Here is a 27388-nt window from a genome sequence, read left to right as displayed (position 1 = left end):
GTTCTGACTGTTTGACTCTTGCCTGTGGCATCAGAAATGGGGCCGCTGCCCTTCACTCAGACCAGTGCCCGGCCGCTAATAAAATCCCTAGTGTAGGAGCCACAAAGCTTCCTAAGCTCCTAAGTCCTGTTTTTAGGTTCAACTGTGACTCTCAAAGCTCCTGTTCGGCTGCCGTCCAACCCTGCAGGCCCCTTCAGTTCTGCAGTGTGTGCTAGGGTTTCTGCCTCTCTACACGCAGGCTGTTGCCTCACTCGAGGTGTCCTTCCTACCCCCCAGAGCGAGTGAGCCACGGCCTGGTGTTCCCCTAAGTCACAGGTGGGGCCAGTGAACATGCTCAGAGGCTGCCTAGCTCCACAGGACAGCTGCGGGGGGGGGGGACGGGAGGAGGGGGGGCAACACTTCCCTTGTCAGCTGTAGCCCTGTGATTAGACTGCTGGGAGGAGACCCCTGGTTCAAGTCTCCCCTCTGCTGGATAAGAAGAAGGGATTTGTGCAGGGATCTGCTGCCTCTCAGGTCAGGGGCCCTGAGCATGGGATATTCTCATGTAGTCTCCCTCAATCTCTCCTATTGAGGTTTTCACTTTAATTAAATAATTGAATAATTAACAGGGCCAGAGAAAGTTAGAATGACTCTGCTTGGGGCACTCACCTGAGAGGTCTGTTCAAATCCCTTCTCAGCTGGCAGAGGAGGGACTTGAACCCCATTTGTCCATGCTCTTTTGTGGAATTAGGCAGCTTCTGAGTACCCTTACTGTATCGGGCCCCGCTTGTGACTTAGGCAGCCGAACCCCTGTCTGCTCCTGGGTTGTGGATTCCTACCAAAGATAGGTGCCTTCCACCAGCCCAGACTTAGGGGCTGATCTCAGAGAAAGGGGCAAGGCTTAGCACACTCCTCTTCCTGGCCTCTTCCATTGTCTCCCCACCTACCTTACTGGCTTTATGCATTGTTCTCAAAGGCACCTGTCTCACCCCATTCACTGTGAAGGCCCCTACCGCAGGGTTGTTCCTGTGATTTTCTAGGTGTCTAAAAGTTAGGCATTGTGGTGCCTCAGACCCTTTTGTGGATACAGGCCTTAGGGCTTTCAGTATCATTATCCCCACTTGACAGTGGGAAACTGAGGCACGGAGCAGTGATGTGGCTTGCCCAAGTAGTCTACTAGCTTGGACCTATGTTGAGCGCTAAGGGGTAACCATCAGCTAGAAAAATGTTCTTGCTACCACATTAGGCACCTATCTGGTGCTCATCACCAGGATGGATGGAGATGCTGGAAATGGTGCAGTTTTCTAAATCATGCAATATTTAAATGTTGGGCATCCAGTCACAAAAAGAGCCACAGCTCATAGAAAGGTGGTTTAATTTTGACCAAAATTGGCAGAAAGCATTGAAATACAATTGGTAATGAAACTATATACTCAAAGCAAGACTGGTTTGGAAAGATTGGGAAATATTTAGTCCCCCCAGTGATATATTTTATACATATTCCTGTGTTGTTTTGCCTTTGGTTAAAACAAAAGTCTGTGGTCACACAACATTATGAGTTTGTTTGTACCATGTATTACATCGAAATATGTGTCATTATTTGTAGAATGTACTAATTTGAGAAAAGGTTTTCCATCTGCTATTTTTCTGAAGTTATGCAGATAAGACCCCCTACCTCTTAATTATAAAACATAGTTTGATGTTATCTGCTCTGCCGGAGACACACATGAGGAAGGAACATGGAATGGAATCTGTAAGGCTAGGGCAGAGAGTGTAGCCTTAAAATGTAGACTATTGCAAACTATAATCATGGCTGTTAAATGGTTAAGACAATATGCCACAACATTGGCAGGGCAAATAACAGAAACAAAGGAAGAGTTCAACGAAGCAGGGGAAGCCATAGAGCCCTGGAATGCTCCCGCTCTCCTAACAGGTCAGCAAGCAATCCAGGAATAGAATAAAACATTGTGGAAACAGCTGTAAAAAACCTACAAAAAAAGAGAGGTGCTGTGCCATTATATATATTGGTGGTCAGCAGGCATCAGGTAGCTACCCTGTGCCTGAAGAGTGGGAACAGGAATGAAGAAAGGTGGCCCTAGGAAAATGAAAAGATGCATTAACAGATGGAGTTGCCCCAAAACAGTTAACTGAAGCATATAAGGGCACTCCTGCACTCCAGGTGGCATGCAGACAAAAGCAACAGACACTGGGACGGGGTGGGGGAGACAAATTGAGGTTTTGCAAGAGCAGGTAACGACCCCCACTTTCAAAGCCCAGATAAAAACCAGGGGTGCAAGTTCCCAACTGCTTTAACCCCTGGAGCCACGCTCCTTGCTCATGGCTAAAAATATAACCACCTTTCGCAAATATTTTTACATACCAGTTAAGTTTTCCTTTATCGCCTTTCTCAGTCTGCTAAACTTGCTGCTGCTGCCAGTACCTTAAGATAACTTTATAGAGTTAATTTCTCTTGGCTCAAGTCTCGCTCCCTTCCTCAGTTGCTCTTCATCCCCTCTTCCCCTTCCTCTCCTCACTTGGTCTCTCTCTCTGTTTTAAAAGTTACAGGTTTTACAGAAACTTCCAAAACATAAAACAACAATCAAACAAAGAAAAAAACAAGGTAAACATTTTACTTTAAAAAATATCCAGTAAATTAATAATTTTAACCCTTCAGGAATGCAGTTGCTGGAATTACTCCTAACTTGAATTATGATTGCCAAGCAACAGAAATGCACACTCTGCTTCTAATCCTAACCACTCACTAATATTTGAAACATGGGCGTTCCTTATTACCACATAGCAGAGTTTTAAAATAAAGTCAATATAAAGTAACGGAAAAGGCCTCGTTACTGAATTAATACAACAATTTTTGCAAATATCAATATGAATTATTATTTTTATTAAAAAATTAAATAAAGTAATAACTTGCTTCTTTAAAGAGCTAACCATTTTGTTTATTATTTTAAATATTTTTTTATTTTTGTTAGTCTTACCTGGCGTAGGTATCAGTAAGAATTCTGGCGCCACTTGTTTTTAATTGTAAGTTTGTCACGTATGCTGCCCTGTGTTGTACGTTATGGGTGTAACATCACTTTTTTTTTTAATTATTTTTATTTTGTTGCAACAAAAGTCAATTTTATACCTTTATATATATATATATATATATATATATATATATATATATATATATATATATATATAAATAAAAGTGGTACCACATAATATTAATACCATTTTTTTAAAGTTCAGAAAGGTCTGTTTATAAATATATGTACGTATATTTCTGCCTCAACAAATAATGCAATTAAAAACCAAAAGCATTCTCTTTTATTAATCAGTTTTTTTATTTTTATTTTTTATTCAATGAAAGAGGAAATCTCAACATTAAGACGATTGTGAGCCTCTATTCTAGCAATTAAGCATTACATTTAGTATCAAATATTAGTAACGCACCTCAAATAAAAATTAATATCTCTACAATTGCAAAAGGAAAGCTTGCGTTATAAAAGACTCGGTCACCATTACATTGTAAACAAAGTCAGTTAATCTGTGTATTAAAGTTGGAGGATTAAACGCCAGAAGAAATGTCAAGCAAACAAACTTTATTAGGTTAACTAACTAACTGTTTAAAGTTGCATCCCACAGACCAAAAACAGCAGAAGACATCAGTATACAGTGAAGGAACCCCCAAGCATTAAAAAAAAGGAAAGTGCTTTATAAATAAGAGACTGGTCAACTACACCTCAGTTTACAATATATGGACAATTACATTGGCAATCAGCTAGAAACCACTAACTGGACCAAATTAAACTGTCATTTAACTGAATTTGGCTACTGTGTACAAACCAATTGTGTTATTGCTGGATTTCTCTATTATTGCTGTACAACGTTTACAATGTGCATAACCTTGCTAAACTATTTAACCAACACACAGGTAAAAATCAACAAACCACTGGCAGCAAACAACATGAAGGCAAGAAAAAAAATGGTTAAAAAATTAAATTACATAGTAACTACAAATTGGGTACAGAAATTCCTTGCTAGTACCACCCAAAGAATAGTGCACGTGTGAGCCCAAGATCTTGCTCTATCTGAGTCCAAGCTCCACATTATCACCCTGCTTACTTTGAGTGTTTGCTTTGAACATACAAACGGGCATAATGGGTCAGACCCATGGTCCCATCTAGCCCAGGAGCCTGTCTTCCGATAGTGGACGGGGCCAGGTGCTTCACAGGGAATGAACAGAACAGGGTAATTATTAAGCAATCCAGTCCCAGCATCTGGCAATCAGAAGTTAAGGACACCCAGAGCATAGGGTTGCATCCCCGACTGTCTTGGTTAATAACCATTGAAGGACCTATCCTCCATGGATTGATCAAATTCTTTTTGAACCCAATTATACTTTTGGCCCTCACAACATCCCCTTGCAATCAGTTCCACAGGTTAACTGTGTTGTGCAAAGAAGCACTTCCTTCTGTTTGTTTTCAACCTGCTGCCTATTAATTTCATAGGGTGACCCCTGATTCATGTGTTACGTGAAGGAATAAAGACGACTTCCTGCATACGACTCATGATTTCCTGGACCTCTATCACCCACCCCCGTCACCTCTTTTCTAAGCAGAACCGGACCAGGTTTTTTAAAATCCCTTATCATGTGGACGCTGTTCTGGCCCCCTAATCATTTTTCTTGCCCTTCTCTATACTTTTCCCAATTCTACTCTATACATCTATATTTTTTTGAGATGAGGTCAGAACTGCATGCAGTATTCAAGGTGTGGGGGTACCACAGATTTTAAAAGTGGCATGATGCTATTTTCTGGCTTAGCTGTCCCTTTCCTAGTGGTTCCTCACATTTTGTTGGATTGCCGCTGCACACTGAGCGGCTTTTTTCAAAGAACTAGCCACAATGACTCCCATGATCTTTCTTGAGTGGGACTAGCTCATTTAGATTCCATCATTTTGGGTGAACAGTTGGGATTGTGCTTTCCCATGTGCATTACTTCACACTTATCAACACTGAATTTCATGTGCCATTTTGTTACCCAGTCAGCCAGTTTCGTGAGATCCATTTGTAACGCTTCACAGTCAGCTTTGGACTAAACTAGCTTGAGTAATTGTGTTTTGTCTGCAAACTTTGCCACCTCACTGTTTACCCCCTTTTCCAGACCATTTAGGAATATGTGAAACATCACTTGTCCCAGTACAGCTCCTTGGGGGAACCCCACTATTTACCTCTCTCCACTTAGAAAACAAAGGGTAGGAATAGTCAGTTTTCAATCTTTTAACCAGTTACTTTTGCTAGCTGCTCTTCAAAATCTTTCTGGACCTACCTTTTCCACTTGACTTGCCAGAGTTTATGCTCCTTTCTATTTTTCTCAGCAGGATTTGACTTCCATAAAGGATGCCTTTTTGCCTCTAACTGCCTCTTTTATGCTATTGTTTAGCCATGGTGGCATTTCTTTGGTCCTCTCACTTTTTTTTTTTATTTGGGGTATACAGTACATTTCATCTGAGCCTCTATTATGGTGTTTTAAAATAGTTTCCATGCAGCTTGCAGGCATTTCACTCTTGTGGCTCCATTGAACTAGCCTTCTCCTTTTTGTATGTATCCTTCCCCTTTTTGAAGCTAAATGCTACCTTGGTGGGTTTCTCTGGTATTTTCCCCCTATTGGGCTGTTAAGTTTAATTACATTATGGTCACCCTTACCAAGTAGTTTGGCTCTATTCACCTCTTGGACCAGATCCTGGGCATCACTTTGGACGAAATCAAGAATTGCCTCTCCCCTTATGGATTCCAGGGCTAGCTGCTCCAAGCAGCAGTCATTTAATGGTGTCTAGACATTTTCTTACTGTATCTCTTCCTGAAGTGACATGGACCCAGTCAATATGAGGATAGTTGAAACCGCCCAATTATTACTGGGTTTTCTGGTTTTAGAGCCTTTCTAATTTCTCTCGGCATTTCACTGTCACTGTCCCCATCCTGGTCAGGTGGGTGGTAGCATATCCTTACTGCTATATTCTTATCATTCAAGCCTGGTCTATCCACAGAGATTCTATGGTACAGTTGATTCCTTAAAAATTAAAGATTCCTTTGAAAATCTTAATTTTTTAAGATTTTACTATATTTGACTCTATGCTTTCTTTCACATACAGTGCCACTCCCCCACCAGCACAATGTATTCTGTCATTCCTATATATTTTGTACCCTGGTATTACTGTGTCTCATTGATTATCATCATTCCACTGAGCTTCCGTGATGTCTAATATATCAATAGCCTCTTTTAATATGAGGCACTCACGTTTACCTATCTTTGTATTTAGAATATTAACATTTGTATGCAAGCACTTATAAAATGTCAATATTTAGTTGTCTGCCTTCATGGGATATAACTGAATGGGACTCTTTTTTTATTTGACTCTTCAGTTCCTACCTGCACTTTATCAGCTTCTATCCTCTCCTCTTTATCAGGATATAGAGTATCCCCTTTAAATTAATCCTCCCCTAAGGGATGTCTCTGTCTAAACACTGTGCTCTTCTGCAGCTATTGGCCCTTAGTTTAAAACTCTATGACCTGTTTTAATTTTACATACCAGCAATCTGGTTCCGTGTTGGTTTAGGTGGAGCCCATCCTTCTTGTATCGGCTCCTCCTTTCCCCAAAGGTTCCCCAGTTCCTAATAAACCTAAATCCCAACACCAGCATCTCATCCATGCATTGAGACCCTGCAGTTCTTCCTGTCTAACTGGCCCTGTGTGTGGGACTGGAAGCATTTCAGGGAATGTGACTATGGAGTTCCTGCACTTCAGTCTGTTACCTTGCAACCTAAATTTGGCCTGCAGGATCTCTCTCCTACCTTTCCCTATGTCATTTGTCTGACACATACCACAACCAAGGGCTCCTCCCCAACTCTGCACATGTGTCAATCTAGATGTCTTCAGAGGTCCACATCCTTTGCAACCAGCAGGCCATTCACCATATGGTTCTCCCAGTCATCATAAAACCTATCAATATTTCTAATAATCGAATCCCCATTATCTAGATAATACTTAGTCCTGCCATGAGTGTAGAGGACTGGACTAGATGACATCTCGAGGTCCCTTCCAGTCCTATGATTCCCCATCTCTTCCCAATAACTGGGGTTACCTCCCATGGAGGAGTATCCTTAATGGGAGAGGATACTATGTCTTTACCTTGAAGGAGGGTCCTAACTCTGGGATTTTTTCCTTACACTCCAGCTTGGTGTTCTCCTTCCTGGAGACTTTCAAGCATGTTCTTGCATGTGGCTCACAAACCTGCTTCCTTGTGATCTGCCTCAAGTTCTGGTATTGCAGAATGGGTGCCAGGCATTACTTTCACTGTTTGTGCGATGTCGTGAAACCCACCAGCAAGCTATACTTCACAACCAGCTGATCATCTCTGTTCACACTCCTTGATCCCGTCAACTGAAGAGAAAGTTTGCATTGTTACGCATATTCTTGGAATCTGATATGATCTTCAAGTCTTGCTTTGGTAATGGTGTTACCACAGTGTGGTTCCAAAGTTCTTATATTTGGACATTCCCCTTGTGGGCTCTCTCACCAGTTTTCATTCTTTTGATTTCATTCATTTGATTCTTCATAGAATCATAGAATATCAGGGTTGGAAGGGACCCCAGAAGGTCATCTAGTCCAACCCCCTGCTCAAAGCAGGACCAATTCCCAGTTAAATCATCCCAGCCAGGGCTTTGTCAAGCCTGACCTTAAAAACCTCTAAGGAAGGAGATTCTACCACCTCCCTAGGTAACGCATTCCAGTGTTTCACCACCCTCTTAGTGAAAAAGTTTTTCCTAATATCCAATCTAAACCTTCCCCACTGCAACTCTTCATTTGCACCAAGAGCAGGGTATTGACCTTTTAGTCGAAGGATAAGAGTTCAGTAGCTGATCAGACAGCTCCCCAAAAGTTTTTCACTTGGCAGGGTTGGTGCACACTGGCGGCAGAATCCTCGTGATGTCAGTAATAGCTAATGTTGGCTCACAGGAGTCTGGTAGCTCAACCATTGATAGATTTTTCTCCAGCCAAGACAATGTGCTGCTTTTTAGGGTCTTTCTTAGGGCTTGTCTACACTACCGCAGGTGTTCGATCTCAGATACACAACTTCAGCTACGTTGTGCAAAAGGGGCAGGGATGTTAAAGCATTGCCACGGCAGCACTTTAACGTGGGCTGCGTACGGGCTGATACCGTACTGGCTCCCTTTCACCCCTGTCCAGGGTACAATCTGGACTGTTGGACAGCTGTGTCCCCCCAGTTCTCCAACATGGGTTGCCTTTTACGCTGCTTTGCTGTCAGAGCAACCACTCCTGGCTTGCTCACACACACAGCCTCTAGCATGTAGACTACTCCCAGCTGAGTTAGATGAGTGCTCTTAGCTAGCCACTCCTGAATTATACTGGAGAGGGACACGAGCAAATTCCCAGTCCCAGACATGTCCCCAGAAATGTGCCCAGCTCTCTCCTTGACAAGGAAAGCTCATAGAAAGCCTGTAATTTCATTAATAGAAAATAATATGCACAAATCTTGCTATCCAAATGGAGTTTCCCCAAACATTTCAATCCAAATACACTGGATTTGCTGGATAGATAAAACAGAAAAATAAGTTTAACAACTACAGAAAGATCGATTTTAAGTGATTACAAGGAATGAGGCATAAAGGTCAGAAATGGTTACAAAGAAATAAAAGGTAAAACACAAACTAATACCTAACCTAACAAGCTAAGTGAACTTAGAGCAAGAAGGTTTCTCTCACCATAGGTTTACAACACTCTGGCTGGATTCCTCCCAAACCAGGACCCCTCCCCAGGTACCGTGATGCTCTCTTTGTCTTTCAAACATTGTTGATGCAGTGAGTAGAGATGAGGGGAGAGAGGTGATTTGGGACCTCTATTCCTCATTTTTGTATCTTTTCCTCCTCTTTGAAGATCATCTCCAGCTAGAGTTCAGGCGACAGCCACTCTGTTTACCCCAGCTGTTCCATTGCCAAGATTCCCAAATTTCTCACTCACACCTTTCTTACTGCCAAAGAACGATTGCTTAACCAGGTGATAGTCCATTTGATTATGCTGCCAGCTGGCTGAGGTGCTGGCTAGCCTTGGTCTCTGGGCAAATAGTTTGAAGCTGTTTTTCTAAACTTGGAGCATGTCTCAGTAAAATCACACAGTAGAATCTTATAATTTTACACACAATGTTGCCACATGCATTTTACCAGGACAATAATGTTCAGCAGATTATGGGCTTTTAAATGATACCTCACAAGGCATACTTTGTACAAGAGTGATCATGGTTTTGTAAAAGTGGTGAGCATAAGGGTACAGACTGTCACAGGGGGCATTCTCAACAGCCCTTCAGCTTCACTGCAACAGTTTCCTAATTCAGATGGGGAGCCATGGCTCTCACCCACAGTCAAAGGCCCCCACTCCCTCCAGACATGAAAAAACTAGTTCTAGCCAAATGATCCAGGCTAACACCTGAACTGGTGCCAGAAGAATCTGCCATTAACTCCCAGTTATTACAAGGGCTTCTTTATTCCATTTATGGGCAGGTATTTCTATAGCATCCTTCCCCATTTGAATCCTCACATTGAATCCCCATGTGAACGCTCACAACAGGAATCCAGCAAAGCTTAGCTATGGCCACTAGGACCTCCCTTTAGCTGGCTGGAAAGGAGGCACATCCAAATCACTAGCACCCAGAAAGGGCAGGTCCCAGAAGAATGGCCTGAGCTGGCTGTAAGCCATACTATGGCCATATTGCCTCTTTGCCCTAATACTTGGCCTCCAGAACAGCAGAGAGTCTCCTGCAGTGACAGCAAAGCAGCCACACAAGGGATTGTTTATGGAAAGCTTTTATTGTTAGTACTGAAATCAGATTGCTAGAAGCACTGGTAGTTGGGTCAGAGAACCACACTACAGGGAGGGTGGGCAGGTTGGCTCAGCCGCTGAGCCTGTAACCTCAGGGCACTGGTTTCTGGGCAGCCCAGCTCAGGAGCGACTGACTGATGGACTCATTCCACACAACAGCTAAGTGTTTGCACATCCCCTTTGCAGAGGTCAATTTCTGAAAGAGCCATCCAGGCTGTCCTACCTTCTGATCCGCGACAGCGCTCAGGCACACTAGCGGGGACAGCAAGGAAAAGCTTGCGTGGCCGCTGCCCAGAGTCTGCACGTGTGTCCAGTAGCAAAGTTGATCCCTTATTCAGACATGCCACTGCCGCCCTCCTCCTGAGTTACATGAGATAAAATGCTGCTGATCTGCAAAGCTCATCCCTCCTGCAGAGCAAGGGTTAGAGACTCTGGAATCAGCCAGGGCAATAAAAACATTTGCAAACTCTGCTCTGTCCCCATTAACTTGGGCCAAACACAGCCTCAGAAGCCAGAGCCATCTCATGGCAGCGTGCAGGGAGGCTGCAAAGGGCAGCTGAGAGCAGGGAATGAAGAGCTATGGTCTTCTGAGGATTTTTAACCTGACCCTCAGGAAACTGTTTCAACTCAGACTTCCCACACTCAGCGTGTTCCCATCTCTCTGCCCAGAGCTGCCAGCTCTCAGCTGCAGTCACCAGCGGGTGCCCCAGCAGCTTCCAAGGGGTTTGATACAAAGTCGCCCAATTGCTGGGTCCTGAAGCTGCATTTAAAAAGGAATAAAACCCTGTAACCGAGCAGGGAGGCTGACGCCATGGCATTACCTTCACCATTTCATGGGGTGGGGGCTCTTGCGTCAGCTGCTTAGAGCCTCTGCAGCAAGCCACCTCTAAGAAGGGATCTAAGAAACAACGCAGCGGGCATGCTCGCTTCAGAGAAGAGTCACCCCAGCAGCTGCTCCCTGCGCATCTCCCTCAGCACATGCAGCAGTAGCAAGCGAGCTGCCATCCGAGTTACTCCAGGCTGAAGCGAGGACAGATGCCGTGCCAGACCAGTCATTCAGCCTTCACCCGCCTGGATCTTGGGGCAACAGTAGCTGTTCCTAAAAAGACAGGAGAGAAAGTCAGAGCAGTGAGAGGGCAAAGTTTGACAGTCAAGCTACCTGTTCCCTGCAGCAGGGGAAATTCACTTTCTCCCGTGGGAAGACTGAGGGAGGAGGCGAGTGCCAATTGCTTCCTAATAGAACTCAGATCTCAGTCCTGGCCAGATCTGGGGCCCCAGGATCCTGTGTAAGGTATCACCCACCCCAACCCACCAGTCTGCTATCCTGGTGTCCATTAAGGATTCACTCGTTGCGGACCCACCATTCCTACGGTCAGTGATTTGGTCACACAACACGTGCACAGAGAATTAGCTTCAGAGTTTCTAATTCCAGTGGCTGGCCAACAATCCTACAGCGTGTGGGTGGTTGATGGGGCTTCCCTTTCCTTGCAGAACACAAGCTCTTTTATTCCACTTTTGAAAAAAAGCCTGATTGACCTTGACCAGCATAAGCCATCTGGGCTTATCCCCCTCCCATGCTCACGCTGGAGCCAGAGCAGAATTCTAACCTGTGCTTCTCCGAGCAGATGCCTGCCTCTTCCTATCTGCAGCAGGAGTTTTGCTCATGGGAGACTCTTGGCTTGCCGAAGCTTTCCTTCTGGACCTGGCGTTTGGCTTTCTTGCTTTATTTCCCTTGGCGTTCTCAGCTCCTGGGACGAGCTCTTTCCCCTTCTTCCTGCCAGATTGCGTTGCTACCTTCTCTTGGCTGCTGCTGCCCTTCGAACTTCTCTTAGGCACTGGCTTTGTGACCTAGGCAGATGATTGAAATGTGCACTCTCAGTCACAGGGAAGCGACTTGAGCTTCTTCTGTACGTTTGAAAGTTCAGGGGAACCGGGGGCAAAGGCTGTTGTGGGAAGTGCTGTTGCTGTTCTGGGATTGACCTTCAGATGCACAGGTTTAACCATCTGCCCTATGGAGTTTACTCCACACACATCAGCTGGGAGAAAACTGGGGCAAGTTTTAAAACGTAAGCTGCCTAAAGTCAGGCACCAAATGTGAACATTTGGCCTTGTTCTCCCTAAAGTTCTCCACCTCAGGAATGCACATCACCAGCTGTTCATGCAGCTACTACTAACCCTTACAGTAAATGCTGAGAGAACATTTGGTGCTGTGCAAGGCAAAGACAGAGCTCACATCATTGGCTTTGGAGCAGGGACCGTCTACTACTCTGTCTGTACCGCACCCAGCGCAGTGGGGTTCTTGGCTGGCCCTTAGAAAGAATATTTATTCTGATAGTGCCTATGTTACACAGACAGACAGAGAGAGATATTTTGCAATCCGCCAGTCAGATATGCATAGGGATGTTTACGGATTTGCAAAGTTTAACAACAAAGGGGAATAGATTAGCTGTTTCACCATTAACCCAAACAAGGGCAGTAGTACCAGTAAGATATGCCACAGCCTCGGGTCAATAGCAGCTGTATTTTGATTAAACGCTTTGCAGGGACTTTGCAGCTAAAAAAGCTGCATCTGTACGCACCCTTAAGACGCTTCCTTTCGCCAGGTTGCACAACTTCCATTGTTCCAAAGACACTCCTTGATCAGCATGACCCTGTTAGCGATTTGTCCCTTACTGCAACATTGACATTTGCAGTACATTGCTCACTTTCAAACGTGAGATTAAATAATGTCTGGACAATAGAAGTGTGTTTCTTTAACCCCACCCCTGAGGCCAGCAGGCAACAGTTAGAACTGCCGAACCAGCAGAGACTACTAAAAAATAAAATAACCTGTTATTCGTGTTCTGCGTTCAATTCATCCTGAGATGAGCTTAATGAGAGCGTGGGGTTGAGATCCCAGCTATCAGAACATCTCTGGGATGAGGAGCCTCTCTACAGAGATGTGTGTACAAACAGAGTGTAAAAACATGCACACATGTGCCTAGTGTCAGGATATGTGTCAGTAAAGTGTCCATGACTTAGGGGGCTAGTTGAGAGAGGCAGTATTATCTAGGGCAGTGTTTAGAGGACAAGCGTGCGAGTTTGGGTTCTATTAGTTTTAGTCCTGATTCACCGACCCCTAACGGCAACACATTGGTCTGTCTCTGTTCTGCAGTTTTCTCATCTGGGAATAATGGGCGGCTGTGAAGGCTGAGGTGGTGTTTAGCTTCTTCCATCCAAAGATCCAATGGAATGCACAATGGGGGCAGCAGGAGAATGAGTCTGGGAGTAGAGGGGCCCCCATAAACACTGAGAGTTACAGAAGACATCTAGACTAAGGCTCTGTACCTTTGGACTTGAAGGCTCAGGGTCAGCATTCACCCGCGAGCGCCTCTTGCGGGACTTTTCCCCTGCAGAAGAGAACGTTAAGATGACCGTTTAACTCTGGAGGCGAGAAAGGGGCCTGACTGCAGCTGAGTCAGAGGTCTAATCCCCAGCCCTCTTTTCCTCTGGGAAGCCATCCAGGGAAGAAAAGCTCCCACATATGGTCTGGAAGCTTGGAGATGGTTCTGAGAGAGGTTGGACACAGCTGGCCTGGTTTTGTGGACATCTTGCCTGGACTACACGTGAACTGAGTGTACAGAGGGTGCTCAGAGTGGGCTGGTTTGCATAGCTCTCCCTCCACAGAGCAGGTATAGTACAAAGAGCGACAGTCCTAGCTTCCCCACGTTCACAAGGACACTTGTAGGGTACACAGGCCACTTGATACTGGGCTGCCAACAATAATGGGACCCTTGGAGACTCACTATCTCCTTTCACCCGGGCTGCTGAACTGCCACCCAGTGGTAAGGATGAGTAACCACTACTGGATTCAGGACAGTGAACTAGAGTTTGAGAAGAGTGTAGCTTGTTTCCTTAACCTTAATAATTCCACAGCAAGCGAAGGATCTCCCTGCCTCTCCCAACCCAACCAGAAGCAAGAGAACCCTGCAAAGCACGGAAGAGTAAAGCGGATGTTCACCTTTCGGGGCCATAGGTCCAGGCTGCCCCTGCAAAGGAAGGCAGAGCTTTTAGACAGTCACCAGATAAAGAAACTGATCTTAAGATGGTTAAAGAACATTTAATTTGACAGCATTCTGTCTGGCAAGAAATCACTTATCAATAGTTGTGGGTATGAAATAGATTCATAGATATTTAGGTCAGAAGGGACCATTATGATCATCTTGTCTGACCTCCAACGCAGGCCACAGAATTTCACCCACCACTCCTGCAAAAAACCTCACACCTATATCTGTGCTATTGAAGTCCTCAAATCGTAGTTTAAAGACTTCAAGGAGCAGAGAATCCTCCAGCAAGTGACCCGTGCCCCATGCTACAGAGGAAGGCGAAAAACCTCCAGGGCCTCTTCCAGTCTGCCCTGGAGGAAAATTTCTTCCCGACCCCAAATATGGCGATCAGCTAAACCCTGAGCATATGGGCAAGATTCATCAGCCAGACACTACAGAAAATTCTTTCCTGGGTAACTGGGATCCCACCCCATCTGATATCCCATCACAGGCCATTGGGCCCATTTACCATGAATATTTAATTACCAAAACCATGTTATCCCATCATATCATCTCCTCCATAAACTTATCGAGTTTAATCTTAAAGCCAGATAGATCTTTTGCCCCCACTGCTTCCCTTGGAAGGCTATTCCAAAACTTCACTCCTCTGATGGTTAGAAACCTTCGTCTAATTTCTAGTCTAAATTTCCTGGTGGCCAGTTTATATCCATTTGTTCTTGTGTCCACATTGGTACTGAGCTTAAATAATTCCTCTCCCTCTCCAGTATTTATCCCTCTGATATATTTATAGAGAGCAATCACATCTCCCCTCAACATTCTTTTAGTTAGGCTAAACAAGCCAAGCTCCTTGAGTCTCCTTTCATAAGACAAGTTTTCCATTCCTCGGATCATCCTAGTAGCCCTTCTCTGTACCTGTTCCAGTTTGAATTCATCCTTCTTAAACATGGGAGACCAGAACTGCACACAGTATTCCAGGTGAGGTCTCACCAATGCCTTGTATAACGATACTAAAACCTCCTTATCCTTACTGGAAATACCTCTCCTGATGCAATCCAAGACTGCATTAGCTTTTTTTACAGCCATATTACATTGGCAGCTCATAGTCATCCTATGATCAACCAATACTCCAAGGTCCTTTTCCTCCGCTGTTACTTCTAATTGATGCATCCCTAGCTTATAACTAAAATTCTTGTTATTAATCCCTAAATGCATGACCTTACACTTTACTGTTTTGTCTTTATGGACCCCACTTACCTATTGTTTGTCTGTATGATCTTTGTCTGGTTCTTTGATTGTTTCTATCTTACATAATTAATTTTGCTAGGTGTTAATTAATTAAGGTAGTGGGGTATGATTGGTTAGAGAATTTTGTTACAATATGTTAGGATTGGTTACTAAAATTTTAGTAAAATGATTGGTTACGACATAGCTAAGCAGGACTCAAGTTTCACTATATAAACTGGGGTCTACAAGGAAATTCTTGGGAACCAACTCCAGGACACAGCCCCAGGATCAGAGCTGCCAGACCTTACACACTGCCAATCACAGCGTGCAGAAACTGGAGTCCCCCAGATGATCTGATCCTGACTGGCCATCAAGAAAAGTTCATCTGTTTTATTGGGAGTGGTGAGCATTGTATGTGTAGCATGTGCATTCTGTTTTGGTGATTGTTAATAAATAGAGGTTAAGTAGGATACTACTGTGTAAGGCTCTTTCACTGGTAAAAGACCCCATAAACCCACAAAAGATGAGGCCCTGAGTCCAGAGGGAATGAGTGTTTGCTCTGAGCCCAGAGGAGTAGAGCCCAGAGCCCACGGAGTGCCTAAATTAAGAGGGTTATGCCTGAGCCCTAGGAACTAGGTAGACGTGGGTGCCCTAGAGTGTGCAAGTGACAGACAATTGGTGCAGGTAACAAAGGGACAGACTTTGTGCTAGGCTTAGCCAATGTCTCCTGGTGATGAAGAGCGGAAGGGGCTGGGAGAAGGCCAGAGCCAGATTAACTCTCTCCTGTGGGCCCGGGGCTATTAGATTTTCTGGGGGTTTGGAGTGGGCTCAGGGCTGGGGCAGGGGATTGGGGTGCAGGCTCCGGCCGGGAGGCGCTTACCTTGGGCAGCTCCTGGTCGGCGGTGCAGCAGGGCTAAGGCAGGATCCCTGTCCGCCCTGGCTCCGCGCTGCTCTGCTCCGAGGTGGCTGGCATGTCCAGCCCCTAGGCAGAGGGGCCAGGCCGCTCTGCGTGGTGCACCCTGCCTATGCACGCAGGCGCCACCTCCACAGCTCCCATTGGCTGCAGTACCTGGCCAATGGGAGCTGCAGAGCTGGCACTGGGGGTGGGGGCAGTGCGCAGAGATTCCCTCAACACTCCCTGCCTTGGGGCCGCATTGGCGAGCTGGCGCTTGCAGCTCCAGGCCCGGAGTAGGGCGCCAAGGCTCAGGGACCGGTGTTCTGCCTGTGGCGTAGAAACTTGCTGTGGGCTGGATGAAAAGAAGCAGCGGGCCACATCTGGCCCACGGCCTGCAGGGGCCCCCCTTAGCCCAAGGCCATGGGCTGCAGCCCCTAAAGCCCCTGCATTAATCCGGCCCTAGGGAAGACGGCCTGCCGGTCTCCTCTTACAGCGGGGTCCAGGCCCCACGGTAGGACAGCAATGATGAGTCAAGCCTCTCTGAGTGCAAGGCCACCGCAGTTCATACCTGAAACCAGATGGTCCTACCATTGCCATCACGCAGCGACCTCATGCCAGGGACACAGTAACACTGCAGCCACTCCTCAAAGGCTGCGGTATCATCAGAGGGCTCCGGGCCATAACCCTTCCCCCCTGGTGGGACACAAAAATGAGCATCAGGGAAAACTCTCAGGTCCAAGGTTCCCCCTGCAACTCCAGAAGTGAGGGGCTGATCTGCTGTGGGCTTTGCTCTATGCTAGAGTGACCCTTGCTGGGGGCTGCAGCAATGCTCAGCTCCAGCTTTCTGAACCCTTCCAGGGGCTCCCTCTCACATACCCCATGTGGGATAGCTTGGAGATGGATTTGCACCTCTCCAGCCTGCACACATGCAGCTTGAAAGCATTCAGCTCTCTGGAGCTTGGTGTTTTTAAGGGATTGCCTCTATTTCCACACCAGCTGGAGACATTGACTGCTCCGATAAACCAAGAGGTCGTCAATTTCTCTCGTATCCGGCCTCACTCGTCTGCATTTGCTTCCCCACCAATGTCTGCAGCTGTCTGGCTCGCTCACCACAGTCAGTGTGCAATGCAGTTAGCTCTGGTGGGGCGGAGGGGTCTGTCTGCTGAAATCCTTAGGGGAAGTCTGGGAAAAACCTATGGCAGGCTGAAGCAGAGGCAGACCCAAAAAGGATGCAAGAGAGGGAAAATAATGGATGGACCATGGGGCCTCTCCTTGCTTAGTCCCAGAGAGAAAGACAGGAACACATCCCAGCTGGGACAGGGAGTGAAGTCTGTCCCCTGCAATCAACAGTTGTGTAGGGAACACTGAGCAGAGTGACAGGACATGCACCTGTGCTCCGCTCTTTAGCGAACAGGGCCACCATGGGTCTCTCCTATTATAGACTTTACAGTCAGAAGAGACCCTCAGGATCATCTAGTCTGACCTCCTGCACATTGCAGGTCACAGAACCTCACCCACCCACTCCTGTAATAGGCCCCTAATCTCTGACTGAGTAACTGATGTCCTCAAATCATGCTTTAAAGACCTTAAATTACAGAGAATCCACCATTGACACTAGTTTAAACCTGCAAGTGAACCAGGCCCCACACTACAGAGGAAGGCAAAAAATCTCCAGGATCTTGGACAATCTGACCTGGGGGAAAATTCCTTCCTGACCCCAAATATGGTGATCAATTAGACCCTGAGCATGTGGGCAAGACCTAGCAGGCAGACCTCTGGGAAAGAATTCTCTGTAGTAACGCAGAGCCCTCCCCATCAAGTGTCCCATCTCTGGCTGCTGGGGATTTTTGCTACTGGCTGATGACAACAGCTACCCATTGAAATCTGAACGATGGAAGTAGCTTTGTAGGGGCCACTTGCGCACCCCACAGGGCACGTCTGGTGTCACCCTGCCTCTCACGTAAAGGCCCAGCCTCCTCCCACTGGCATTAAACGCCCAGCCTGAGCGCTTTCATATGGTGCCCTTGCTTCCTGCTACCCCTGCCCCAACCCACCCGAGTAGGGCTCTGCCCTACCCCTCCCCCGTTGCGGAGCGTCTGCCCAGCTGAAGGCAGCAGGGATCCAACCCCAACCCCAACATCTCATTGCAACTCTTCCTGCTGGTGTGGCTGAGTCACCTCCATCACAGGCTCCATGGCCCACTGCAGGGCAGGAACCCGGGGCTGTGCTCCCTGAGCTATCTCCTTACCCATGTCAATGACCTCCATGGGCACTGCATGGCAGAGCTCCAGCAGGTCAGGATTCTCCCGCTTTAGCTTCACTTTCTTGCTCAAGGTCAGGTCCGGACTCTGCTGGGTTTGAGAGGAGGAGATTCAAACAGGGAGCCCAGACACAGCCCAAGCCAACCCTCTCCCATACAACCCTTCCCCAGCCATCCAGCCCTTCCTCCTCCCAGCAAGGGTCGGCCCACCCTGCAATCCGAGGTGCAACTGAGCACTGCAGGCATACCTGAGCCAGCTTGCTAATAGCCACCAGCGTACACACCCAGGGTCCCAGGCAGGCTTCTATTCGGGTGCCTAACCTGGGCGCCAGAGCCTCTCTGCTAGTTTTAGCGAGCCAGCTGAATCAAAGAGAGCTTGGGTATGTCGACCCGTGCTGCACTTACACTTCTGACTGCGGTGTAGACCCTACTCCAAGCCGCTTTGTAGCTACTGGTCCCACCCAAAAACCAACCAGCCTAGTCCCCTCCCAGCTGTCCAGCCCTTCCTATAAGGCAACTCCTCCACAGCTGCCAAGCCATCCTGCTCCTCACCCCTCCCCCAGATTTCCCTTACCAGAGGTCTAAACCCGCCCTGACTGCTCCAAGTCAGCTTCCTCTCCCTCCACATGCTAAATGCTCCTTGTTTCCAGATGCCAGGCAAAATTCAGGCCTGGCATAAACAGGGCTAACTCCATAGACTTTGAAGCAGCTGCTCTCGCTGAGTGGGAATCTGACCTCCCTCTGTACAGTACCCACTTGTATACATCAGTCACTTTACCACTCCACGCAGGGCTGAATTTAGCCTGGCAGCTTTGGAAGGCTAAAGATCCCTTATGGCTGGGACGCATCACTGACTGCACTGCAGGTGTTTGTAACTTAACTACAGAGACAGGCCGGGGGAGGGGAAGGGAGGAAGGCCGGTCAGACAAAAACACTATTTGGAGGGGAAGTAGCTATTTTAAAAAAAACCCAGAGGCCACACAGCACTAGACCAGAATAGTCAGATTTGGAGCCTAAACTACCGTGGTCCTCTTAGTTGTGGGTTCTTTTCACAGCAAACTAGGATCTTTGGCCCAGATCCCCAAAGGTATTTAGGCACTGAACTTCCCTTGAAATCAGTGGAAGTTTGGTGCCTAAATACCTTTGAGTATATTTGAGATTGGTCGGGGGAGGGAATGGTAAAGTGAGTGAAATATGCAAGAGGCTACTGTACAAGGCAGAGCGCAGTCCCCCTCAGCAAAGGATGGTGCATACACGACACAGGAGCCATAGATGTATATGCCATGACAGGCAGTCACGGTCCATCTGGCTCAAGATTTGCAAACAAGTTTTACATGCAGCACTTTTGCAGAGCAACTCCTAGGAGTTAAAGGCAACAGAAGATAAGCAGACATTTGCGTAGCATCTGTCCTCCCAAATGTGCTTTATAAACTAACCATACACATGCCGTATATCACACGAGGAAGCGAGTGATTCTTTCATGGAGGAGCCAAATGCAATCACTGAACTGTTAAAGCAAGTCTGAGTATGGGGAGGGAAGAAGTCCGTCTCCTTCTCAAGCTGCATGGCTAACTGAGGAGCCAGAATGCAGTCAGCAGAGCTGGGATTTGGCGAGGGTGCTGGTGCTAACCTCCCTGCTTGGGCAAGGTGCCAGAGGAGCTTTAATGACTACATGGGAGCAGGCCCCGTCTCACAGCTCTCCAGAAAACCACCCCTCCAAACCCCATGCAGGGGCATTGCCTGCTCCAGGCCTGACTCAGAGCCAACAACTAAATGGGCAGCACTATTGTCTGCACAGGTCACCCATCCAAGCCATGCACATAACGATCTAGCTGAGCAAGGGGGATCTGACAGACTCCAGGCCATGGCAGTGTGGCCGCACGTCACGGGGGGTAAAGCCTGAAGAATTAAACTGAGATTCCCCTGTGAGAAGGAATTTTGAGAGACACAGAACAGGCCCTGAAGTCAGAGTGTCTGGCCTCCTGATTCATGATGAGGATCCACCTCCAAGACAGCAGCCACTTCTAACAAGAACAAAGAACAACAGGACCCAAACCAGAAGTGGTGGAAGTTCTAAGGTTAAAGCTACAACTTGTAACTGGGGCTGCAGAGGGTCCAAGAGCCACTGACGCCATCACACCCCATGTGCTGCAATCCCCAGGCGCTACAGGGTGAGCACTGAACCCTGAGTTCTGTGTGATGAGCTGCAACTTTTCTGTGCACGTGTGTAAGCCTTCTTCATCCTCCTCACCTGTTTCCGATGCTGAAGGGCCTCTAGCACCGTCCGAGCCTTTTCAAAGGGAGGGATCTTTAACCTAGGAGAGTCCATCTGTTACGTGAGGACCCCAACACAAATGCCAGCCAGTGCAAATGGAGTCCCGGCCTAAGGAGGGAGATTGCTGACGCAGTGGGTGAAAGCATTGGCTTTTCACCTCTGAAGAGCTGGATGCAATCTACGCAGTAAAACATTGGTGCATTCTGACTACAGCACATGAGCATGCTGTAATTCAGCTCCCCAGGCAAGGTCCCGGATTGAAAGTGTCACTGCAGGCCAAATCTGAGATGCCCAGCACATATAGGGTACTCAGAAAAAAAATAAAGGTCAGGGCTGTGTTGGTAGCGAGCGTAGTGCAGGAACTGCAAAGTACTCAAAGCTGAGGTGCACTGGATGTGCTGTCTGTGGGTGCTTAGCACTGGAATGGATATGGGCTGGCTGCATTTCAGCAAGGGAAATGGAAATGGGTGGCCTATCAACAGTTTGGATCCTTACATGGTGCTGGTCTCATAGCTACAGTGATGGGAATAACAAGGTCTGATATCTACTTACTATGTAAAAGGGACCCTATACATGAGCACCTTATGCTCGCTAATGTATTCATCCTCACAACCCCTAAGGCAGTGCTAATATCGACATTGTACAGATAGGGAAACTGAGGCAAGGAGCAGCTAAGGGCTTGTCTCCATAGGGAGTTCAGACCAGTTAACTGAAGCTGTGAAGTTAAGGCACATCAGTGAAAGTTCATCATAAACCCCCATTTGGAGAGGCTCATTCAGAAGTAAAGTGGCCTTAGTTTGCAGTAGCTGAATCCTCCTTGGGGGTTTTATGCACTTGACCTCCCGTGCATTAACTTCACAGCTTTAGTTATTTCATCTGAACTTTCCTCAGCGTCCCTGAGTAAACAAGGCCTGGTTTGCTCCAATGTCACATAGGGAGCCTGGGGTGGAATAGGGAATTGGACCCACTTCTTCACTGGGCCGGCCTCCTCCTCTCTGCTCTGCACCCTGCTCACCTGTAGAGAATCTCAGCTCGGAGGTAGTTGCCAATCCCATTGAAAAACTTCTGATTTAACAGGGCTTCGCAGATGGGCTTGTTGAATGCCTTGTCAGACAGGTTCCTCAGCACGTTCTCCCTGGAAGACAGCAGGGCCGGTCAGCTAGGGAGGAGGGGCTGGGGAAATGACCATTTCACTCAACCTGTGATGTGCTTCCAACACAGTAACCAACATGTGAGGTGGGGTTGTTCTCCAGTGGGGTTTTCTGCTGAAGAAGGGTCTGCCTCCCGACACAAGCAGGGAGAAGTGAAACTAAAAATGATGGAGGCTATGGTCTAGCGGGCACAAGTGAAACCTTGGGGGATGGTTCTTATAGCAAGACTGTAAATATAGATGTGAACAGTCTGTGTAGGAGAGAGGAGGGGGCAGCATTAGACATCAAGAGGCATTACAATAAGACAGGTAATGATAAAGGTAGAGGAGAAACCCTTTGGGTAAAGGTACAGGGATGACCCACTGTTTCCTTAGCAGGAGCAGCACATGGACTTGCAGTTCCAGTGCTGTAAGCTACTTGAATTCAGCCCCATACAGAACGGGTTCCCGGAATGCAGCAGTTATAAAGGTATTCGATTGCAGGGAAGCAAATTAAGAAATTGAGTGTGATAAGAGGAAGCATTAAAGACCCATCACAGCGTGAAGAAGGCTGGAGGAACAGTAAGACACATCGCCATTAAAGCATCGAAGGCAGTCTAAGAGTCCGCTGAAACAGACGAATACAAAGAACAAGAAGGAGCCTTTGAAGAGTGGCTTTATGAAGGGCTGCTCTAAGATCTGCACATAGAAGAGCAAAGAAATAAGGGAACACCAACACGTAGAGTCAGGTGAGGCTTGCAATGAAGAGACAAGGGTACAAGGAATGCTGCCAAAGGGAAATAAACATAAGTGGCCACACAGAAATGCACTGAAGAGGGAGTAGCTCATTCATCAAAGAGGAGAGGGATGAAACTAACAATGACTCAATACCTGAGATACTGGAATCCTTTTATGCAATCTGCCTTTGGCAAGGTGCTCAGGGAATTAACCAACAAACTCACCAAGTCTCTGATGACTGAATGGGATATAATTAGGGAAAGGAAGATTTAAGAATATGAGGGGTGAAAAGATTGGAAGGGAAGCAGTGGAAACCCCAATGCTCAGCAAATTAAAAACTAACCCTGAAAATCCACTAATGAACGTACCACATGGTACGTGGGCGGGCAGACATGCGTGTGTGCACCAGAGAACCCAATGACCCCTTTCAATCTCCAACCTCTGTCAGTCTGTGATACGGCCTTCAGCTACGAATTCTACCTGTGAAATACAAAGTGGGCACTTTGGCCCACAGCCTCTAAGGTATTTAGGCTCTTCCAATAGAAGTTAGGACCCTCATTATCTTTGGGGACCTGGTCCTTTGTCCACCAAGCTACAAAGCCCCTCCTTGCCTGCCATGGGATTTTGCGGGTGTTAAAGTAGCTACAGCAGGGTTCTCACTCTCTTGCACTATTTCACAACTGTAACAGACACATTAAGAGTGAAACATTAACTTGGACAAAATAATACAAGAGCTCAACCAAAGCCCTCCGGAAATCTGTCGTAGTCAGTTAACAGGTCCTAACCCAGGGGATCTCCAGCTTTTTCCAGCCTCCCATTTTGCAGACATCTCCTCGTGGACCTACCTCATTCTCAACCATTCAGCCTCCCCCTGCTTGGTTCTCAACATGCTGAATTGCGTGGCTAGCAAGGTGGTCTGCATAGCCCTGGAGAGCCATTGCTGTGAGGGTTAAATAGCTCAGCTGTGCTCTTCCTTCTTGCAACACTTAAGAATTATTTTTGTGCTGTTCACTTGTTATATAAAAAAAAGCCACACAGTAGGTTGTTTAAACCAAGCCTGTTCCCTTATTCATAGTGAGATCTCAGGGAATACAAAGCACCAGACAAACCAGACAGTCTTCAATCCAAGACAAAGTTTCCATAAACGTGAGCTAGAAGTATCCCTGTAATGGCAAAAGACCCCATATTCTATCACCAGGCGCCACACAGAATTCACTGTTAGAACATTGTGTTGATCATTCAGCCCGTGTCCCTGCCCATTCAACACACACTCCTGGTCAGTTTCTCAAGCAGAGATGAAACGTCATGGTGGATCTCACCTGAATTTCTCATACTCCAGCATCACACATGGCCCTCGGTCCAGCTGCCACGTCCCGTGCACTTCCCACCGCCCGAAGCGCCTGAAATCCACGAAGCAGAGGGCTCGGCGCGGGCTCTCCTTGGTGTAAAACCGCAGGTGGGCATGTTTGGGCAGCTCGGCCCCGGAGGTGAGCTTGAAGCTGCCTGACATTCCAAAGCGGAAGACAAGATCCATGGGCTGCTGGGGACCGTTCTGGCTCTGCCCCTCCTTGCCCCTCTCTCTGCCAGGGAGCGTATTCTTCTCCTCTTTGAGTGGCATCAGGGTCAGCTTGATCTCTTTGCCCCGCGAGGTGGCAGAGATCAGGTACGCGTCGCTCTCAAACAGCACCTCTGGGTTCTTGCTCACTTCAGACTTCTCCACCTTCCCCGAGAAGATGAGCCCTGCACATACCGTGTTGATGTAGCAGCTAGCCAGGTGAAGCTCTGGTCCCTCTGGCATCTTAGACACCTAAGACAAGACTCAAGCATAAGGCAGAGCAGCTATTGTAGCACATGCATCTTACTAATCAGGGCGGGCAGCTCTCTCAGTCCCTGGCTTTGCTGGGCCCTCCTGGCCGGTGAATATGGACCCAACAGTAGGTGTGCAGGGGACAATTGCAAGGCTGAGGCAGTGGACAAGGATACCATGGAGAATGGGTATTAGGGACGGGGCCACCTGGCCATGGGCTGAGCCACTAACCCATTCCATGAGGAGCCAGTGCACAGCCAGAAGATAGGCACCACCAAGCTGGCTGGGACCAGGAACAGAGATGGGCCCTGGGTCCCTGTGAGCCAGGAAGCTCCCCACAGGAACCCCAGCACAGGGCCAGCTTCCCCGTCCCGCAGCCAGTGCCCCCCCCCCAGCACAGGGCCAGCTTCCCCCTCCCGCAGCCAGTGCCCCCCCCCCAGCACAGGGCCAGCTTCCCCCTCCCGCAGCCAGTGCCCCCCCCAGCACAGGGCCAGCTTCCCCCTCCCGCAGCCAGTGCCCCCCCCAGCACAGGGCCAGCTTCCCCCTCCTGCAGCCAGTGCCCCCCCCAGCACAGGGCCAGCTTCCCCCTCCTGCAGCCAGTGCCCCCCCCAGCACAGGGCCAGCTTCCCCCCCGCAGCCAGTGCCCCCCCAACATAGCGCCAGCTTCCGCCCCGCAGCCAGTGCCCCCCCCACACAGGGCCAGCTTCCCCCTCCCGCAGTCAGTGCCCCCCCCCAGCACAGGGCCAGCTTCCCCCTCCCGCAGCCAGTGCCCCCCCCCCAGCACAGGGCCAGCTTCCCCCTCCCGCAGCCAGTGCCCCCCCCCAGCACAGGGCCAGCTTCCCCCTCCCGCAGCCAGTGCCCCCCCCAGCACAGGGCCAGCTTCCCCCTCCCGCAGCCAGTGCCCCCCCCAGCACAGGGCCAGCTTCCCCCTCCCGCAGCCAGTGCCCCCCCCAACATAGTGCCAGCTTCCCCCTCCCGCAGCCAGTGCCCCCCCCAACATAGTGCCAGCTTCCCCCTCCCGCAGCCAGTGCCCCCCCCAACATAGTGCCAGCTTCTCCCCCGCAGCCAGTGCCCCCCCCACACAGGGCCAGCTTCCCCCTCCCGCAGCCAATGCCCCCCCCCAGCACAGGGCCAGCTTCCCCCTCCCGCAGCCAGTGCCCCCCCCCAGCACAGGGCCAGCTTCCCCCTCCCGCAGCCAGTGCCCCCCCGCCAGCACAGGGCCAGCTTCCCCCTCCCGCAGCCAGTGCCCCCCCCCAGCACAGGGCCAGCTTCCCTCTCCCGCAGCCAGTGCCCCCCCCCAGCACAGGGCCAGCTTCCCCCTCCCGCAGCCAGTGCCCCCCCCCCAGCACAGGGCCAGCTTCCCCCTCCCGCAGCCAGTGCCCCCCCCAGCACAGGGCCAGCTTCCCCCTCCCGCAGCCAGTGCCCCCCCCCAGCACAGGGTCAGCTTCCCCCTCCCGCAGCCAGTGCCCCCCCCCAGCACAGGGCCAGCTTCCCCCTCCCGCAGCCAGTGCCCCCCCCCAGCACAGGGCCAGCTTCCCCCTCCCGCAGCCAGTGCCCCCCCCCAGCACAGGGCCAGCTTCCCCCTCCCGCAGCCAGTGCCCCCCCCCCAGCACAGGGCCAGCTTCCCCCTCCCGCAGCCAGTGCCCCCCCCCAGCACAGGGCCAGCTTCCCCCCCCGCAGCCAGTGCCCCCCCCCAGCACAGGGCCAGCTTCTCCCTCCCGCAGCCAGTGCCCCCCCCAGCACAGGGCCAGCTTCCCCCCCGCAGCCAGTGCCCCCCCCCGCACAGGGCCATCTTCCCCCCGCGCAGCCAGTGCCCCCCCCCGCACAGGGCCATCTTCCCCCCCCCGCAGCCAGTGCCCCCCCCCCCGCACAGGGCCATCTTCCCCCCCCGCAGCCAGTGCCCCCCGCACAGGGCCGGCTCCCTGCTCCAGCCAGCTCCCACCCCGCCCGGGTTTGCAGGGGGCCTGGAGGCAGTTACACAACCAGGCACCGCAGCAGCCCGGCTCCGCAGTCCCCGCCCACAGCCCCAGCACGGGGCCGGCTCCCCCCTTCCCCTCAGCCTGTCCCCCCCGGCCCGGCTCCCCAAAGCCTGTCCCAGCACAGAGCCGGCCGGGGCACCTGAGCTCCCGCTCGCACTGTTCGTCGGCAACCAGAGGGTTAAACAGCCCCCCCACCCCTGCTGGGAGGGGCGGGGCAACGCGGGGCACGATGGGAGTAGTAGTTGCAAAGGGGAGCTCCCGCCTACAGGGTGGGGAGCGGTGGTCCCCAGGCCCGCGTGGCTGCCGGGGAGTGGCTCGGGGGCACGGGCGGGGAATGGAATTCTCCTCCTCCGCCCTGTGCCTTGTAGTCTATGGCTGGCTGGCTGGGGAAAAGCACCGCACAGGCCCCCACCCCCAACCATCTACTGCACAGCCCCCCTGTCCTGTGGCCCCCCCAGAGCAGCTACCGCATGGGCACCCCTGCATCCCACCGTCCTGCACCCACCCAGAGCAGCTACCACACGGACACCCCTGCATCCCACCACCATCCTGCCCCCAGCCAGAGCAGCTACCGCCTCAGCAGCACTGCTGCCAGCTTCCCCGTGCACTGTGCGGATGGGTCGCCTCCCTGCCCCACAGTTAGATTTACCAGAACCAGCCTACAGAGCAGAGTTATTCATCACCTACTTGCTGGGCACAAGGTCACAACATGCCCCAACTTCTCTCATAGAGATGATTCCTCTCTCTCCCCACCCCAGCACCATTTAATCTTGCCTCCAGCGTAAGCTTCAGAGACCGACAGAATGAAGCACACTGATGTGTGGTAGCTGTAACAACTTTTACCCTATCTTCTACCCCCCAAGCTACTCTTATCCATGTATAACACTAAGGTAAATCTTACCAAGCTATTTGCCACAATATCTTACAACAGTTAGTTATCTGTTGTGTGACCTAGGCAGTGTGGCTGAGGTGACAGACCTCTGGACTAGGACTCATAACTAGTTTCCAGTCCCAGCTCCTCTGCTGGCTGACCTTGGGCAAGTCACTCCCCCGCCCCCACTGCCTCAGTTTCCCCACCTGTAAATTGGGGATAACAATACTGACCACCTTTTTAAAGTGTGTTGAGATTTACTTCTGAAAGTGTGATAGAAGAGTTAATA

The 27388-nt window shown here is 49.5% G+C and overlaps 1 protein-coding gene across 3 annotated transcripts; it reads right to left on the bottom strand.

The window, feature by feature from the left end:
• Positions 1-3385: 3385 nt before the first annotated feature.
• NEIL1 (nei like DNA glycosylase 1) lies at positions 3386-26532 on the bottom strand. 3 transcript variants are annotated; one of them, XM_084642422.1, is made up of 10 exons: positions 26368-26532; positions 23762-24249; positions 21591-21710; positions 20552-20615; positions 18289-18391; positions 16609-16733; positions 13876-13903; positions 13203-13264; positions 11483-11723; positions 3386-10974 (listed from the first exon to the last, which is right to left on the bottom strand). In XM_084642422.1, the coding sequence occupies exons 2-10, from the start codon at positions 24238-24240 to the stop codon at positions 10928-10930; spliced, it is 1269 nt and encodes a 422-aa protein (XP_084498548.1). In that variant the 5' UTR covers positions 24241-24249; positions 26368-26532; the 3' UTR covers positions 3386-10927. The 3 variants fall into 3 exon arrangements, with proteins under 3 accessions (XP_084498548.1, XP_084498546.1, XP_084498547.1); XM_084642420.1 differs by lacking the exon at positions 26368-26532 and adding an exon at positions 24481-24567; XM_084642421.1 differs by lacking the exon at positions 26368-26532 and adding an exon at positions 24481-24567 and having other exon boundaries at positions 18289-18388.
• Between the last annotated feature and the right edge of the window lie 856 nt (positions 26533-27388).

Source organism: Lepidochelys olivacea (assembly GCF_965140295.1).
Source record: "Lepidochelys olivacea isolate rLepOli2 genome assembly, chromosome: 10".
In the NCBI taxonomy this organism is placed as follows: Eukaryota; Metazoa; Chordata; order Testudines; family Cheloniidae; genus Lepidochelys; species Lepidochelys olivacea.
This window is presented reverse-complemented; position numbering and strand designations above follow the sequence as displayed.

Coding starts and splice junctions, on each gene's coding strand:
- NEIL1 (XM_084642420.1), bottom strand. Junction 21,711..23,761: donor CTGGAGTATGAGAAATTCAG/GTGAGATCCACC, acceptor GCTGTCTTCCAG/GGAGAACGTGCTGAGGAACC. Junction 13,904..16,608: donor GTAGGACCATCTGGTTTCAG/GTATGAACTGCG, acceptor CTTCCTTTGCAG/GGGCAGCCTGGACCTATGGC.